At 36.4% G+C, this 19065-nt stretch overlaps 1 protein-coding gene across 1 annotated transcript in view; it reads right to left on the bottom strand.

The window, feature by feature from the left end:
• The window catches only part of RP1 (RP1 axonemal microtubule associated), a 211589-nt gene that overhangs the window by 49836 nt on the left and 142688 nt on the right, over window positions 1-19065 (bottom strand). Inside the window, 7 exon segments of the mRNA XM_032222943.1 lie at window positions 2940-3018; window positions 4289-4443; window positions 10624-10834; window positions 12175-12358; window positions 13158-13375; window positions 15313-15467; window positions 18467-18686. Coding sequence (XP_032078834.1) covers window positions 2940-3018; window positions 4289-4443; window positions 10624-10834; window positions 12175-12358; window positions 13158-13375; window positions 15313-15467; window positions 18467-18686 — 1222 coding nt within the window.

The raw sequence follows: 19065 nt of genomic DNA, 5'->3' as shown, positions 1-19065 counted from the left end.
TGGACCCAGCTTCTTTAGCCAACTATCGTCCGGTTTCCAACCTTCACTTTGTAGTGAAGATTGTTGAGAATGAGGTAGCATGTCAGCTTCCCCAGTCCCTGGATGAAGCTGTCTACCTGGATCCGTTTCAGTCGGGTTTCAGGCCCGGATACAGCACAGAGACGGCATTGGTCGCATTGGTCGATGATCTCTGGTGGGCCTGGGACAGGGGCTGTTCCTCTGTCCTGGTCCTATTAGACCTCTCAGCGGCTTTCGATACCATTGACCATGGTATCCTACTGCAACGAGTCAAGGGGTTGGGAGTGGGGGGCACCGTTTTATGGTGGTTTTCCTCCTACCTGTCAGATTGGTCGCAGTTTGTGTTGACTGGAGGGCAGGGATCGACCCCGAGGTGCGTCACTTGTGGGGTGCCCCAGGGGTCGGTTCTCTCACCCCTCCTGTTCAACATATATGAAACCACTGGGTGAGATCATCCATGGTTTTGGGGTACAGTATCATCAATATGCTGATGATACCCAACTTTTCATCTCTACCCCAAACCACCCAAACGATGCCCTCAACGTGATGTCCCGATGCCTGGAGGCTGTGCGGATCTGGATGGGGAGGAACAGGCTCAAGCTCAATCCCTGCAAGATGGAGTGGCTGTGGTTTCCGTCATCCTGATTTGTGCATCTTGTTCCATCTCTGATGATAGGGGGAGAAATTTTAGCCCCCTCAGAGAGGGCCCGTAATCTGTGCGTCCTCCTGGATATGCGGCTTAGTTTAGAAGAACACCTGACGGCCGTGACCAGGGGGGCTTTTACCAGGTTCACCTCGTACGTCAGTTGCACCCCTTTCTGAATCGGGATGCTCTGTGCACAGTCACTCATGCCCTTGTCCTTTCTCGCTTGGACTACTGTAATGCTCTTTACATGGGGCTGCCCTTGAAGAGCACCCGGAAGCTTCAACTGGTCCAGAATGCAGGCACCCAGGTACTCCCATGTTACACCCCTTTTAGGCGGCCTGCACTGGTTGCCAGTTGTCTTCCGGGTGCGATTCAAGGTACTAATTATGACCTTTAAAGCACTCCATGGCTTAGGCCCAGGGTACCTGCCCTTTTAGGCGGCCTGCACTGGTTGCCGGTTGTCTTCCGGGTGTGATTCAAGGTACTAATTATGACCTTTAAAGCACTCCATGGCTTAGGCCCAGGGTACCTGCGAGACCACCTACTGCCACCGGTAGCCTCCCATCGTCCAGTGCGATCCCACAGAGTTGGCCTCCTCAGGGTGCCATTGGCCAGACAGTGCCAGCTAGTGACCCCCAGGGGGAGAGCCTTCTCTGTGGGAGCGCCTTCCCTCTGGAATGAACTGCCCCCAGAGCTTTGTATAATCCCCGACCTCCGGTCCTTCCGACACGCCCTAAAATGTTGGCTTTTCCAGCAAGCCAGCCTGGCCTGAAAAAACAAAACAAATTATTGATTACTGTTAATTTTAATTTTAATTCTTTTTAAAAAATGTCATTGTCAATTTTAATTGGGTTTGGGATATCTTATTTAATTTCTTTTTAACTTTTGTATTATGTGTTTCTTTTAATGTTGTACGCCACCCTGAGTCCTTGGGAGAAGGATGGCATATAAATCGAATAAACCTAAACCAAACCTAAAAACAGTAACTATGAAAGGGATCTTGGAGTCATAGAAGATGAACACTTGAATATAAGCCAGCAATGTATGGCAGCAGCCAAAAAAGCTAATACAATCCTTGGTTGTATAGACAAAGGCATAGCATCAAAATCACATGAAATATTAGTATTGTTTTAGAAAGTCTTATGAAGACCACACCTGGAATACTGCTTCCATTTTTGGTCACTACCTTAGAAAAAAGAGTTTGAGACTTTGGAAAAAAGTACAAAGAAGAGCAACTAAGATATTAAAGGCCTGGAAACAAAAACATATGAAGAACAGTTGCAGGATTTGGCTTTGGCTAGTCTAGAGAAAAGAAGGACTAGGAAGAACATGATAGCAGTATTCCAGTATTTGAGAGGTTGCCACAAAGAGGTGGTGGAGCAGAGGTGGGTTCCTACCAGTTCGCACTTATTCGGTAGAACCAGTTCATCAAATCTACCGAAACGGTTAGAAGAGATTCCATCAGTGGACCCGGAAAGCAGGCCATACCTACAGAAGAGGTTCCAAAAATTTTTGAAACCCACCAGTGCCACACACACACATACACACACACACACACACACACAGACTGACAAAGAGAGAGAGAGAAAGAAAAAGAAAGAAAGAAAGAAAGAAAGAGTGAGAGAGATGAAAGAAAAAAAGAAAAAAGGGACAGAGAGACAAAAGGAAGGAAAGAGAGAGAGAGAAAGAGAGAGAGAGAAAAACACATGGCGGGCAATCCACTCCCACCAGGTCACATGGCCAGCAATCCACTCCCACAAAGGAGGCCACACCCACAGAGTAGGTTCCAAAAATTTTTGAAACCCACCATGGGGTGGAGGTAAACTTATTTTTGAAAGCACCAGAAAAAAAAATGGATGGAAGCTAATTAAGAAGAGAAGCAATATGAAATTAAGGAGAAACTTCTTAACAGTGAGAACAATTAACGAGTGGAACAGCTTGCCATCAGAAGTTGTGGGTGCTTCATCACTAGAGATTTTTAAGAAGAGACTGGAGAGTCACTTGTCTGAAATGGCATATGTTCTCCTGCTTGAGCAAGGGGATGGACTAAAAAACCTCAAAGGTTCCTCCCAGCTGTATTCTGATTGATTGGTAACTTTTCCTAATTATTCTGAGTTGCTGTTTCCCCATTCCTCTATGCAATATTTGCATTAGTTTGGTTTTTCTACTTATTATCCAAAGCAATGCAATGGTCTTTCCAGGACTCCTTATAACGCTTTTCATTCCACATTCTCTCTCTGTTTCTGCCCCTCCCTCCCTCTCTCACAAAGTATACCTTTGTTCAAACCTTTGAACCCGACAATGACTTGATTCAGCTTCCCAAGATGCACTGCTTTGATTTGGTAAACATCCATCTATAATTTGAGAAAAGTTGATATAGTTGATTTTGTATGAAGCAAAGTCTATCAGCTATTAATGGTTAATTCAGTAAACATGGCTTCTTTCCTCTGCACAGATAAACATTTCAATATATATAAGTCATTTTTGCAAGGTCATAGCAAAAGGTTGTGCAATAAAGCTGACATCTTAAGTGTCAGTGAGTAGTTTCATTTTATTGCAAATATTAGATCATAGGGTTATGTAAGCATACAGTATTTCCTGGATTTCTTCATTGTTCCAGTAACAGAGCTTCTAGAATCAAATAAATAAAATCCAATGAATTTTGATTTTTACTTACTTCTGAAGCATCTTAGATTTAACCTTATTCAGAGGTTATATACTGGACTAGAGTAGGATTCTTTTAGGCATTCATCATTTAATTTATATGATTTCTATAATGGATGGTAGAGAAATGTTGATTTTAAATAGCATTATGTACTGCTCATTAAATCCTCACTGCTTTTCCTTTCCCTATCTCCTGCAAAACATTGTATTATTAACTTGTGTCATTGTCACATCATAACAAGTTTTGCCTATAAGTTTTGATATTTCATGTTGGTCCTATTTATGGCAGCTTATACTCATCAAAATTTATTCATCAGTCATGCAACGAATATGTTCAGAATCACTATTTCTTCTCTCCAATTCCTCAGAAGCAATCTGAAGCCAACTCATGGTTGCCATCACTTCAGCTGACCTTGAAATACTGAGAGCATTACTGTGTTCTGTACTTTTGAGAGAAGTGAGAAAGAAAGACAAGAGTTGCCACCTATGTAAGAATAGGTTGCCCTTAAGCTCTAGGCAGTTCTTAAAGCAACTTCTGGTGCTGTTCCAAATATTCTATAGCTAAGATCACGATAAATCAATTGTATATATCTGAACATAGCTGATATCATGGGATATATTTGCTGTTAACAAAAGACATGTGACTCAATTGTTGATTAGTTAGCACTACCTACAGGCCATTTATTAAAATTATGTTCACATTTTTTGAGTGTAGCAAAGGGTTGTTACTTTATACTGATTATACACAGATCTGAATCAAAAGTACAGAATGCATTAAAATAATAGGGAAGATGGCTAAACAAGTGAACATAGCAAAGTTGACCAGTACTTGGTTAAACATAATTCCATTTCATGCCATTACATAATAAGGAAACTATTCTTTACACTTGAAACATCTATATTAAAATCATATACATACCTATTACATAATAAATACATATATACGTACGTATGTATTACCTGTCCTCTATCAAAAGTGATTGGTCCTGTTTTAGAATTATTAAGCCATTGTTTTCCTGAGTCACCTCTATCTCCACAAATACAAAAATAAACATTGCCACTGGCGCCAGCTTTCTTCCTGTCTCCAGTATGTACTTGGATAGAATACTCAACAACTGAAGTAAATAAAAGAAATATATAGTACTATAATGAGAAGAATTGTTGAGATTAGATGGCAACCACATTGCACTATTAATAAATATAAATCTCCAATCAATTATTTACCAAGATCTTTTCTGTGAGTAGTATTACTAAACCAAATATCCCCCTTAAAATATATTCAAAATGTATTTTCTAATTACTTTGCATTTTCTGTTTTATTTTATCTTTTTACTTTCACTTGTCCCTCTATCCTTGGTATTCTATCTAGGGCACGGATGACAAACTAGTGGATCACGTTCTGTCACATGATGTTTCATGATATTTTTCCCTTCGCAGAGCTGGGGTGGGCGTGGCTTGCACATAACGCATCTGGCCCACGGGCCACCCCCTGATCCAGGGGCTATGTTCACCTCTCCCTTGCTTTGTATGATCTACTGATCTGATTAGCATTCTCCGATCCATCCATATCAATAATGGGGGAGAGGGGGAGAAAAATAAAAGACACAAAACAGATAACCAATAGTTCTTGAAAGACCATTTTTGGCAGAGTTTGTCTCTAAACATTTGTTTGGATAATTAAAATCTTTCATCATTACAACTGCATGAGTTTTTGTTCTTGTAAGATAGTGGCCACATTTTCTTTTGAGTAAAAAGGGTAACAATGAATCCCGACAACAGTATTGTTCTTCAACTTATTTAACCCCAGAAAATCTTTACATCATTGTCATATTCATTCATTTTTATTTTTGAGCAAGAATGGATATTCTTAACATACAATAGAATTTCTTTCCATTTTCTAAGATTTCTGATCCTTTTGAACAAATTCCATTCTGTAACTGCTGTTCATCAGAACTGAAACTCACATTATTTTTTCTTCAAATTCTGAACAATAGTGCATAGACAATGAAGGCCAAGAATTGTATTAGCAAATATTCTTTATGATTTTTCAGTGAGTAGTTTAAGAGGCCCTATTTCACCAACATTCCTTTTTTATTTAGTATTTTTTTTCCTGAGGGCCTTACTTCAGGGTGTTCATTTTTTTCTCCCACAGAATTTAGCTTGAAGTTCTTATAATCAAACTTTCCATTCTTTGACCGAACATAGTGTGTGTGTGTGTGTGTGTCTACACGCACAACTGATTTGAGTAAATAATCTTTTATCTAGATTAACTCATAATTTCAGAAACCACATTTCCTCTTTTGATGCCATATTGATACCCAGCCACTGATTTATAGTATTCTTATGTCCCTCTTTGAAGTTACTTCCAACATTGATATTTTGTTGTCCTTGCCCTACTCTCTGTTTCCATGTATTTCAGCAGGAAAAGATAATTGTCAATGCTTTTTATAATTTTAGTAGTTGTTCTGTCACATTCTTGATCATTTCAGTGCCTATGGCAGTGATGGTTAAACTTTTCAGCACAAACTTTTCAGGAGTGCAGAAACTGAAGCACATGCACCAGAGCACCGGAACCTGGATGAGAGCTGCTGGCTAGTGCGCATGGGTTATATCGCATGCATGCATGCCAGAAGCTGGTCTGGCGTGCATGCATGCAATGAAACTTGGAAGAGCAGCTGGCGACAGTGTGCATGCCCACAGAGAGGGCTCTGTGTGCCACCTCTGGCATGTGTGCCATAGGTTCACCATCACGGGCCTATGGATTCAGTCAGCATATGTTTATTTTAGTGAATAGAAGTGAATCACCAATTACAATGCCATTATTTGCTGTTTATATTTTGTAGGGCACAGTTGCATCCTTTCTACCCTTTAGGGATCCATCATCCTGTCACTAGCTCTGCTGATTTCTTTCTTTTCCTGAATTCTCTGAAATTGTTTCATCTGTAGAAATCCAAAACTGTTCCTATTCCAGTTTGTACATGTCTCTTGCTTCTAGTTGTTACCCATATCCACTGCATTTGGTCTTCTGTTTGACTATGTTACAGCGCTATAAAGTAGTTCGGACTAGAACAGTTACAGTAGCAGTATTTTGTTTCTCCTCCTCCCTCTTTTCTCTTCATGCCACTTGAAGAGTGGATGACATCTGACGTATTTTCATAAATCACTTTTCTGACCTGGGGTTAACCCACTTTTTTCTGATCATTGGTAATGAATATTCCTGTATTTTAAGGACCTCCTCTATGTTCTCCAGAGAAGAGTTATTTCAGCTGAACAATTCAGTTATGTTTTTATTTATTTTCTCTGCCCAGAATTTCTCTTAGATGGGTGGCTATACAAATCAAATCAAAATTTAAAAACATGCTTCTGTTGCAGAACTTCTTTCTTTGAATTGATATAGCTTCTTCCTTTCTCATCAGTTGAGACATTTGCTTTGTTGATCATATGTTCCACCAACCAGCATTGTGCATTCTCCAGCATTGGTACATACTTGGTTAGAATTGAAAATGAAGATATTGAAAGGATGGGTAGCTTCTGCCTTTTAGGAGCAACCATATATAGAAAAGGATCTAGCAGTCAAGAAACACACCATAGAATGCTGGGGTATATCTGTATCCATAAATATCAGACTCATGGAAGCCATGGTATAGTGATGTGGACTATGAGTTCTAAGATATGGAATAGTAGTACCTCAGGACAGTGACATATTAGGAAAGCTGGTCAAGTACACAATATTAACTTTTAATGAGAAACATAATTAGGGATCTTGATAAAAGTCTTGCAGAGATCCAGACATAGCTGTAGGCAATGGACATTCCATGCTATTTACATGCTATTTATTTATTAATGTGGATAAATTAGGAAAGATAAATATAATTTATCAGTGGGGATTTTATGTTTACATTGCTGTATGAAGAAAAGTAAAATTGGGCCAAAGTTTTTAAAGGGCTGTGCAGAGATCTGACAAATTGTATTCTTGATAAAGCGATGTTTCTATTGCTGTTTTTGGCATAACTGCTCTTCAAATCAGATTAATGAATTTATATATACAGTGCACTAGTGTTCTCTCCATCTAGGATTGAGTACAAAGACATTCTCATTAAACTGCATTAAACCTTGGTAGCAAAATATATCTGGTTTTCCTGCTGCAAAAGCAGAGGCTGAGAAGAAGAAAGTTTTCCATTCCATTTACCAGGGAGAAAAAAAAATCAGGCAATATGAACTTTGGTAGTTCTGATGCTGCGCAAGCAAGCTACAGCACACATTTTAGAGACATGTGCTCTAGTATGTGCACAAAATGAAAAGCTGTTACATGTACCCCGTGCCAAATTTCTGGGTGTTCCTTCAGCAGATTATTTCTTTTTAATTGGATGTGTGGAAAAATAGATGTCTTGATGAAAGATCTAAGCTCTGCCATCAGATGTTGTTCAGTTTCAATAAACTAATTTTCACATTTCATTTTTCCTGCTTTTTTGTAATGCAGTACTCATTTGGGGAAATTGGGGAATGCAAGATTTTTAATAATACAGTGATATATGGAATGAACAAAAATATTATTTCCAATTACAGATTATCTTCAGTGTACAGTATATTTTTCCCATTTTGAATTTAAAATTTGTAAATTTTAAAATTTGTAATATTTAAACTTTTAAAAGCAATTCAAAATGTGTCAAGTGTGGAATATATATACTGTATTTTTTGGTGTATAAGACGCACCAAGGTTTTGAAGACGCAAATTAAAAAAAAAAGTTTTTGCACTCTACAAACCTCCCCAAAACAGCCCCATTTTAGCGAAAATGGGCCCGTTGTTTTTTTTTTAAAAAAAGGGCATGAATAGCTCTTAGGAGGCTTGGAGAGTGTTCCTAAGGGGGTGGGGATGGGGGCAAAACTGAGCAAAAAGCGGCCCATTTTTTGCAAAAACGGGCCCTTTTTTTGTTCAAAAACAGGGCATTAGGAAGCTTATAGAGTGGTCCTGGGGGTGTGTGTGCAAAATTGAGCAAAAAATGGCCCATTTTTTGCTCATTTCTGCCCTCCCCAGCCCCCAGGAGCTCTCTGAAAGCCTCCTACAAGCTATGCACAACATTTTGGTTAAGGGGTGGGGTTTCAGGAGGCCAAAAAATGCTGTATTCAGTGCATAAGATGCACCCAGATTTTCACCCTCTTTTTTAAGGGAAAAAGGTGTGTCTTATACTCCAAAAAATACAGTAGTTGCTAAGGTAAAAAAGGGATGCAGTGGCTCAGTAGCTAAGACGCTGAGCTTGTTAATCAGAAAGGTCGGCAGTTCGGCGGTTCGAATTCCTAGCTCTGCATAATGGAGTGAGCTCCCGTTACTTGTCCTAGCTTCTGCCAACCTAGCAGTTCAAAAGCATGTAAAAATGCAAATAGGAAAAAAAGAAACCACCTTTGGTGGGAAGGTAACAGTGTTCTGTGCACCTTCGGCATTTAATTATGCTGGTCACATGACCATGGAGATGTTTTCAGACAGTGTTGGCTCTTCAGCTTTGAAATGGAGATGAGCACTGCCCCATAGAGTCGGGAATGACTAGCACAAATTATCCCACTAAATTGAATGTTCTGACTTTTCAATATATGGGTAGAAGATTCAAAATGAATTTTCCCTATGTCAGAGTAGAATTTATTTTGAATCACTTTTTTCAAGGCTTCTGGTTTTCTTTTTGAAGGATGAGTTTAAATGTTGTGGTATTTTGTGAATCACTTTATTAGTAAGTGTGAATGATTTTTTTGAAACAACAAAACCCTTAAGAAATATGTCACTGGCACTGCAAAATTAAAATATGAAGGACTCTAGCACATGTTAATGGCTAGGTTTTTACATACCACTGATCATAATGTACATCATGAAAAAATATTATTGTTAATCACAGTTTATTTTCAATAAGTTATAAGAGTAAACATTGTGACAGAATATCATGATCAGCAGCAGTTTAGCACACAGGACAATAATGGGAACTTCTGGGTGGTTTAGTTTTAGTTTTATTGGATTTATATACGCCCTTCTCCCAAGAACTCAGGGCAGCGTACAACATAAAAGAAAACACACATTACAAAAATTAAAAGGGACATTAAATAATGGCAAGAATAAGTATTAAATATTTGGCAAGAGGTAACTGGGTGACTTAAGGGCTGCAATAGACTGGACCATAACACAAAATAGATGAGCAAAGTACTCATGGAAGGGAAATCAGGAATTTCTTTTTATTTTCTTTTATTTTATGAGATTGCTTGCTTCATAAAAGCAAGCAATTGGTCTATAAAATAAAGTTCCAACCTACATCTGGAGAATGGTGAGCCCTTTCTCTCTTAGGATCTTCGATTAGAAATTGGACGATCATCTGTTGTGAATGTTTGAATTCTGGAGTTTCTGCGTCCAGATGAGGGTTGAACTAAATAGTCTTCAAGATTACTTTAAAGCCTGAGATTTGCAATATCAGCTTTATACCGTTTGTATCAGGAAATAAATGTTTTGGACAGGTAGATTTGACAGATTTATCCACGTAGCAATAGCACTTAGACTTATATACCACATCCCAGTGTCTTACAGCCCTCTCTAAGTGGTTCACAGAATCAGCATATTGCCCCCAACAATCTGGCCACCCATTTTACCCACTTCAGAAGGATGGAAGGCTGAGTCAATCTTGAGATGGTGAGATTTGAACTGCCAAATTGCTGGCAGCCAGCAGTCAATAGAAGAGGCCTCCAGTACTGCATTATAACCACTGCACCACCATGACTTTTATGATAGATGTCTCATGAAATATGGAGGAATTGGAAGGATATGACTTCCCTGCTAAAATGGTTTAGACTAGGGATATGCTATATGTCTTGTTCTCAGAATGACCATTTTGATTGTTGCAACACAAAACAAAAGCTAGTTGTTTTGAAAAGCGTTTACAGCATCTGATTTTTCTGAGCATTGCAACTAGACAATTGTTTTATGGCTTGGCCTTTGAATTCATGGAATAAAGATAATGCTATAATATGTGTAAAGATCCAGGTTGGTGTAGTGGTTAAATACCAGGATACAAACCAGGAGATGGTGAGTTTTAGTCTTGCCTTAGGCATGAAGCCAATTGCATGACTTTGGGCCAGTCATTACTTTCAGATCTAGGAAGAAGCCAATGACAAACCATTTTCTTCTGCCAATAAAACTTCAGGGACTTGTGACATCCATCATTTTACAATCTCCATTAAAATAAGTCTTTGGATATTTATTCAGTCACTATGCAACATTAACAAAGGTTTTAAACTTCTGTTTTAGAAAAGCAAAATTATCTTACCAAGCAAAGGATCTTGGCCTGCAAAAAATACTGGGAGTTCAACACAGGTGTCTTCATTGGGTTTAAACCAATAATCAAAATATAACCACATCTCTTGTTTGGTATCTGTATGCTTCATATGCAACATGTTCATATGCCAGGACTCCTTTAGTTGAGCCTGGTCATTGGATATCTGAATCTTGAAAAGTGATCCAACATTTGTCAATTCATCCTATTTATTTGGGGAAATAAAATCAAAATAGCACAATTCAAGTTTTAATTTATCTATAGTTTTATTTTTGGTACCAATAATTTCAAGCTGCTGACTAGAATTTCCCTTAACTATATAAAAAAAAGAACCATAGGGGAAAAGGCACTTCTTCAGCATTTGAAGTAGATATTAAAATCTTGAAAAAAATATTTCATGTTGATTCCCATGGCTATTTTATGGACATTAACTATATAAATTTTATATATTTAATTTGATAAATATTAGAAAATTAGCATTCCTTCTATAGAATATTTTAAAGAAATTGTGCAAGATATTCATATATTGGATATTAAAAATGTAATGTTCACTTCAGGAAATATATATTTAAGAGGTATAATACACATATAATGTTTAGAACCATCAGCATCAACTCTCTGGTTTGTATAGACAATGGCTATGCTTATTTTAGTTTAAATGCAAATTATTTTATATAATTCTAAACTCTAGCACATCTTGATTTTAATTTGTTTTAATTTATGGAGTCATTGATTTATTATCTGTCATTTATAGGCCTGAAAAGATTAATATCAGCAGACTGTTTGTTACATTGGCTTTATAAAATGCTGTCTAAACGCAGCAACAGCATTAATAATTTAAGGGAACTATTCATACCCCTTGTACCTATATTTTATATCCATGCTATGCATGTTTTTAAAAAATAAATGAAATAGATGAAACCTAATATCCATTAACCAACATTCTTAGATAGTTGTCAGAATTGAAAAAAAATGAGGGGTTCATTTCTCCTTCCTGCCATAGGATTCATTTTCTAGCTTAGCACTCAGAAAAGATAGAAATTAAAATAGGCTATTATTTTAATCTTATACAATGTCCCTGAAATTGTGTTGAATTGACTAGACAAAACTATCTAACATTCTTTGGAGTGCTGCTTTCAACACTGCAATAGAAGAAAATTTACATGGATTCAATAGTAGAAGAAACTTGTACCTCCAATAAAGCAATGACCAGAATTTTGATTTATATCCCACTGTATCCTGAGATGTGAAAAACAAGTGTGGCTTCATTGAAACTGTGCCACTATTATTTTTAATAACATATCATTTCACATGCCAACATTTTTGAGGTCATTGCCTAAAAAAAGATTATTTCTCTGAGGAATTACCTCCAAAGAAATTGTTGCAGGATTTAATGTTAGTATATAGAACAGTTTCAGTTTTTTAGACCATTATTTTTTTCTCCTTTATCAAGCCCCAGATGCATTATACCTATAACATTTTTACATGACTTTTTTTTATCCATGACCGGTTTTTTGTTTCTCCTTAAAATAAAAGGCACATTACTTTGATTTGTGTTGTCTTTCCTAAAAGTTGCAGTGCCAACTTTTTATGACCTTTATCTCCATAAAAGTTGAAAGTAAAATGCATTGGATTAGTTTCAGCATTTACGTCGGATCCGGTGATATCCATTATCCATAAACCTGATATCTGCTGATTAATTGGAGAATATCTTGAAGAGGAGATCCTTCTTTTACCTTAAGATAAATTAAAGCAATAATAATAACAGCAAGTATTACTAGATAATTCTTAAATTCCACTGATTTCAAAGAATTTTTCAGGTTCTTAATTTGTTATCAATAGAACTTAAACACAGAGCTTCATTTTGCCAGAATTATAGAACAGTGATGAGTTCTTTTTGCTATAACCATGACAACAATTCATGAATAACACCTCAACAATATAAATGAACAGTTATCCTTTAAAGATTTAACATGTAATTCTCATTTTATTAATCTTAAATATCAGATTTAGAACTCTTAGGTTTCAGTCTCTTTCCTAAAGATAATTCTTAAGGAATTCTTTAGCAATAGCAGTAGTGTCCTAATTTATTTAGTGTCCTAATTTATTGTTCTCATCCAAGTAAGCCATGTTCCACAAACTGTATCATCTGCAAACAGTATTTAGTATAATAGTAATAATGACAGATGGCATAACAAATGGGTCCAATGAAATATACTTGCAATCAGGACATAAATAGGAACATGCTGTATGTGATACTATTCTTTATAAAATTATGGTTACCAATATTGATTTAAGAGAGAAAAAGCTCATTTGACACAATGGAAAAATAAAGTAGTATTTTAGATATTACTATCACATCTCAGAATCTACAATCAAGGTTGCTATTATATAATTTTTTGTATTTCCAACTATTTAAAATCAATTGTTATTTTTGAGTCTTGGAAATAAACTATATCAACATTTTATGTATATTTAGCCAAATTAGAAGGTAAAATATGATCAACTTGATTAGTTAATAAAAAGACCTACCTATGGTTTTAAACTCACAAACAGTGTCACAGATTCCCATATGAGTGTCTAGCCAGTTCCAACATGGAAACACCCATTCTTTGTCAGAAGTTTCTGATTTCTTAATGGTTACCATTTTTAAGTATATTCCAGCACCATAGCCTTCTCCATCATGTCCTACAACTATCTTTTTTAAATGGCTCAAGGAGACTGCTTCTATTAAAAAGGAGTCCACCTGTAAAAATTGAATTTAAGTTACATACAAAATGTGTACACCTTATAAAAGATACCATGAATAAATCTAAATATTGATTCTTCAATCACATCAATGAATATTCAATGTTTAAACCCAGAGATCTTCGACAGAAATTTAACCTTAACAATTAATGTAAGGTGCAACTACTCAAAGGGTTACTTATACTGAATAGATCATTCCAACAAAATAAATTGCTGAAATCTGAAAGATTGTAATTCTAGTACACATAGAAGATCAAGCCTATTGTTTCATTACTAGAAGATAAGCTATAGGAGAAGACATGTTAATTAGAAAGGAAAGTATTAAAATGGAAGAAAATGGAAAATGATTATTCTTTGCAAAATGAGAAAAAAACAAAATATGGATGGGTGGAAAGACTAAACAATTCAGTAAAGAATATATGTGAATGTGAAAATATATTTTTGTGTGTATGAAATGAATGTGTGAAATACAGTTCAATTAATGCTGTACATATTGATGCATTTCATAAATATTTACTGGTGTGCCAATTGAGAATTTTAGAAATTCTAGTCTACTCGTATTTGGAGGCATCAGTTTGGGAAGCCAGGCAAATCTAGACGTTGCCTTTTCTGATGTAGTCCAACCCTTCTCCATGTAGCCTGCAAAAGTGATCCATCTGTTATGGTGGTACCTAAACAGTCTGTTCTTATTAGCAGACAAATAGAAGCTGAGCATAGGACATATAAAATAATGCAGTTTCACATGGATAATATTTTTCCAGAGTATCAAAAAGGCACCGAGCAAGAGGAACTTTGAGAGGAGTTGATAGATATGTGCAACTGAAGACCTGAAGAAGTGTCTATGGAATATTAGTTAGTGTAACATGTTAATTAAAACAAGCAACAAACAAAGCCCAATGAACTGCCATGGGAATTCTTATGAAATGATTGCTGTTAGTTCTAAGAGATCCCAGGGCAAGTCTCTTGAAGGAATCAAGTCTCTCAAGGAACTTTGATCAGAGAGTTGAAGGGAGGACCGGAAAGTTCAGGAAGGAAGACGAGGGACATTGCGGGATAAAACTACCTAATGAAGACAGTTTTCACAGAAAGCTGAAGAAAAGAGAGGGAGAAATGATCTGCCAGCCAGAGCAAGAGACTGACAGTTTAGTAGAGAATATGCCAGTCAGCATAATTATGCTTTTCCAAACTCTAAGAAGGAAGTAAAGGATAGCATTGAACTGGCAACATTTGCATTTGACATGCTACACCACACACATAACAAGGCAAGACTGCCAAAAAAGAAGAAAAATATGTGTAGTAAAAAGTAATAGTAAATAATTATTTTGGTTGCAATGGTTTTTTGTAGGAAAATAACTCAAGTTTTTGAATCATTTTAAGTCTCTCATTTCCCCTGAGGCCTCTTGAGAGAAGGGAGGCTGGAAGAGAGAGAGCAGAGGATCAAAAAATGGCTACCCAGTTGTAAATAACCTTTGCAAAGGAATATTACTTAGAAATGAAAGCAAATATTTATTTTACTTTGCTGGGCTAATAACACAGAAAAACTAATCTGAAGAGTTGTTTTGAGTTCTATATGTTAGATCAGTTAGATCCACTCATTAAACTCATCAAAGTCTATGTCAAACTCCCCACTCATTATTAGCTTTGGTTGCTTGGTGCTGTATTCAACATGGCTAGCACAAAGTTGGTTGGTTTCCTTTCCTTTGTCCTGTTATTTCATGATATTTTCTCTTTTGAAATGATGCTTGATGGCTATGCAATACCCCCGCAGGGCAGAGCCCAGCCTATAACAGGAAGAAAGGAATGTTTGCTCTTCCACATGTAACAAACTGTAAAGTAATTACATCAAAGTAAGAGGCTAATACTTTATTCAAATATTTATTATATTTTGATTATTGTTGGCTCATATTTAAATAATATTGGTATTTTATCCTTTACCTTGTTCCTTTGAAATTTATCTCCTTCAATAAAGGAATCTTGGAGTTTCCGTACACCTGTATCTCCTCGTTCACCATAAACTGTTATATAAATGTTTGCAAAGGTTTCTGACCCCCACAGATCTCCAGTGTGTACAGAGACTATATATTTATGTACTGCAAAAAGAAGCAATGTTAGATAAACAGTGCTCATTGCACTGCATTGCTTTAATTTATAGGCACAAATATAAAAACACATATATTTTAATGTGCTAACAAAATACAGTTTGTTCAACCAACCCCCCCCCCCAAAAAAAAACCACACCAAAAGAAAACCGGGATGTTTAATTCAAATATAGTATATAATTCAAATAAAATTGTGGGTGTCACCAATTGGAATGGTAACCAAATATTGCCATCAAAACAGGACGACTTACTTTAAATACATATAGTATTGTATAGTATGCACTATAGAAAATGTGTTACTATAGTATGGGTTAGGAGATCTGAAGTTAAGCAAATAATCCTACAATCACATTTTCCTCCATCTAAAATATTAGCGGTTCTGTCTTTTTTGTGGCTTAAAGTTTCTTAGGTGTTGGTATCTTTGAGACTGAATGATTGATGAAACCCTGATTATGGTTTCTCTGTGAAGTATCCCATATTGTCCAGATAAACTTTTCTGTTCTTCTCTAACCTACATCATAAGGCTTAAGTATTACCATCCTGTCCCTGGATATGTGTGGTACTGAGCTTTCCCCATTGTTGATCCATTTTAGATGTCTCAACATCTAGACTTTCAAAGGGTAACTGGACTTTCTTGGTTTGTTTCCCTTGAAAATGTTCAACTTCTCATCAAGAAGCTTCTTCAGTTATGACTGAATGATGGGGAACTGAACTATTATATTCTTTGCAGTCATCTGGTCATTAGCATTCTGAACGTCAATTGTTAGTTCTCTGAAATTCATTGAGGCTCTGAGTCTTGGGGTTTTATTTGTACCCCCGGGTTACCTGAATCAGAGTACAAATGAATGTGGAAACTTCTTGAGACTGTGACAGGAGAGAAGATAGGTGGCATTATATTGTAGACAGGAAATAGGTGGCGTTGTATCTCTTCCCTCTGTTGAGGGAGGACTGTTCAGAATAGCAAAACTGAAAAGGAACTTGAAGGTTTTCTAGACCAACCTTCTGCTGAAGCAGGAACCCTATAGCATTTCAGACAAATGGTTATCCAATTTCTTCTTTAAAACTTCCAATGTTGGAACACTCACAACTTCCGGAAGCAAGTCATTCTACTCATTAATTGTTCTAATTACCTTTTCTGTCCAGAATGGCCATAGATTCAGGACAAATTCCCAGATATCCGTATTTTGGACAGAGAAGACCTCTGGTGTGAAAGAGGCCATCTATGTGTCAAAGAGGCCATCTATATTAAAACAGCCTCTCTCAACAGAAGGGGTGGAATATGATACATTGTGTCTCCTGTTTATAACACAGTCCTTTCAGCAGGACCAAGAAAGTGCCACACCCGTTTTGCATTCTGATTCAGGTAACCTTGAGGGAACAGATAAACCCTCAAGTGGCCTCAATAACTGTCAGACTGCTAACAGACCAGATGACTGCAAATAATATGTCCTTCCATTCCATTCCCCACCATTCAGTTGGATGAAAAGCGAAATGTTTTCAAAAGGGAAAAACCCCAAGAAAGTCCGGTTGTCTTTTAAAAAGCATCTTTGGGACAATCATGACCTGGATGCTTGAGAATCTACAGACATCTATCTCAGATTTGTTTTATAGTTTTCCATTTTAAGTCCACTATTTGCAGTAGCTATCAGGAAATAATGATAACTTCAAATGTGCTGGTTGATTATCCTGTCCATAGTATCTGATGAAATGTGAGAAGAAAACAGTTCATTTTTCTCCTGAATATGATAACTTAGAAAAAACCCTGGAGCAGATTTGTGGGAAGAATAAGAAAAACAAACCTTTGTATTATCTTAGCAAAAAAAATCTGTTAATGGAATCATACTATGACATTGTCTATCAAAAGATATGAGCTTCTTCTAAATTTAAGGATTGTATTTTGAAGCTCATAAATACCTTCATCTTGTATCTGCAATGAAGAAAAGGCATGTGTATCTTTAAAAAAAATACTCAAATACTTCACAAAATGTTCAGTCTCAAAGCCTGGCAATAAATTCAACATAATTAGCAACTACCACCTGCTGCCCATGTTTCTCTGCAGTTCTCACTATTGAGGACATGGAAACACTATTTTAAAAAAAGCTATTCATAGTCCAAAACCAATCCAATGGCTTCACAACAGCACAGTTGTGCCAATATTATCATTGCTATAATCATTTGCTGTCCTACTAGCAAGAGCAAGATAGTCAACAAAAATCAGTTAAAAGAAAAGATTGGAATGACCATGAGAAACCCTCCACAACACATTTACATCCACAATATGTATTTAAAGCTTTTGTGCACCAAACGTGTATTGTCACCTACTCCACTTTATCTTAACTTTTATGGAAAGTTCAAAAAGAGTGAAAAAAAATGTTAAGTTCCACTGTGGTTCCATTAATCCGAGCAAGGACATTTTCATATGTTGCCTCTGCACTAAAGTTTGTATATGACATCAACATAAGTAGATATGGCAGCTATTATTTGCCAAGTATTTTTTGTAGCTCTGTTGTATACCACCCAGTCACAAATGGAGAAGCAAGAAAGGAAGAGAGGACTTTAGTGACTGGAAGTTAAAAACAAAGATGAGATACTTCTGTTATTTGTTGTTGTTCTTGCTCCTTGTTGAAAACTGACAATAATGTTCATAGATTAGGATAGTTGATACAATGTATATTATGATTTCATTTTATTCATCCATTTCACTAAATGCATTGACTTATTTTACTTTACAAACATAGACAAATATAGACATACACGTGTTTATAAAAGGAAACAAATAAGTCAATGCATTTAGTGAACTAACAAATCATTTATGAAGCATGCTGAAAAATTAATCAGTATTTTAAACTCTGGAAATCAATCCAAGCAATTATATCAACAATTGACATATCAATATCAAAAGAATTCAATCAAGAATTCAAAAGTAATCAGAAAGTAATCTAGAAGCTAAATCTAGTTCATGGTATTCCTACTTCTTCCCCGTTTTTTACCTGATAAAGTATTCTGGATTTCATTCAATGCAGGAAATTCCTTCACCATATCTTTGCATTCTTGGCTATGGGAGAACCAGCAGTTGCAGTCGAAGTTCACCTCTTGTCTACCAGTTAGCTCTTTCATTTGCAAAGACTTCAAATGCCAGCTCTCAAAGTCTATCAAATCATCACAGTTGAGCCGAATCTTGTAAACATCTCCAACATCTTTAGACTCAATCTGCAATTAAGTGAAATAGAAAAGCAAAGTATCAACAGAAAAAAAAACCCATGATTAAATGCAGGACTTTTTCCCCTCCAAGAAGCAGAAAAGTTAAAATAGAACATATTGCGGACAATCCATCTCCCATCACTTTGGATACATAGCATTCTCACTAAATTAAATTTATGATTGACTTTAGAAATAGTGATGACTTCATAAGTACAAATACAATTATTTATTGCATCTATATCCTGCATTTTTCCAGGAGATCAAGATGACATGTATAATACTGTGCTTCCCCAAAAAGTTTTCAAAATAAGGAGGGATATTTGTCCTGACATACCACAAACAAAAAATATATTTTCTCTCAAATCTCATTTTTCTGCAGGTATCTTTC

Source organism: Thamnophis elegans, chromosome 8 (genome assembly GCF_009769535.1).
Source record: "Thamnophis elegans isolate rThaEle1 chromosome 8, rThaEle1.pri, whole genome shotgun sequence".
Taxonomy (NCBI): domain Eukaryota; kingdom Metazoa; phylum Chordata; class Lepidosauria; order Squamata; family Colubridae; genus Thamnophis; species Thamnophis elegans.
The sequence above is the reverse complement of the archived record's forward strand: the minus strand, read 5'-3'. Positions and strand labels throughout refer to the sequence as shown.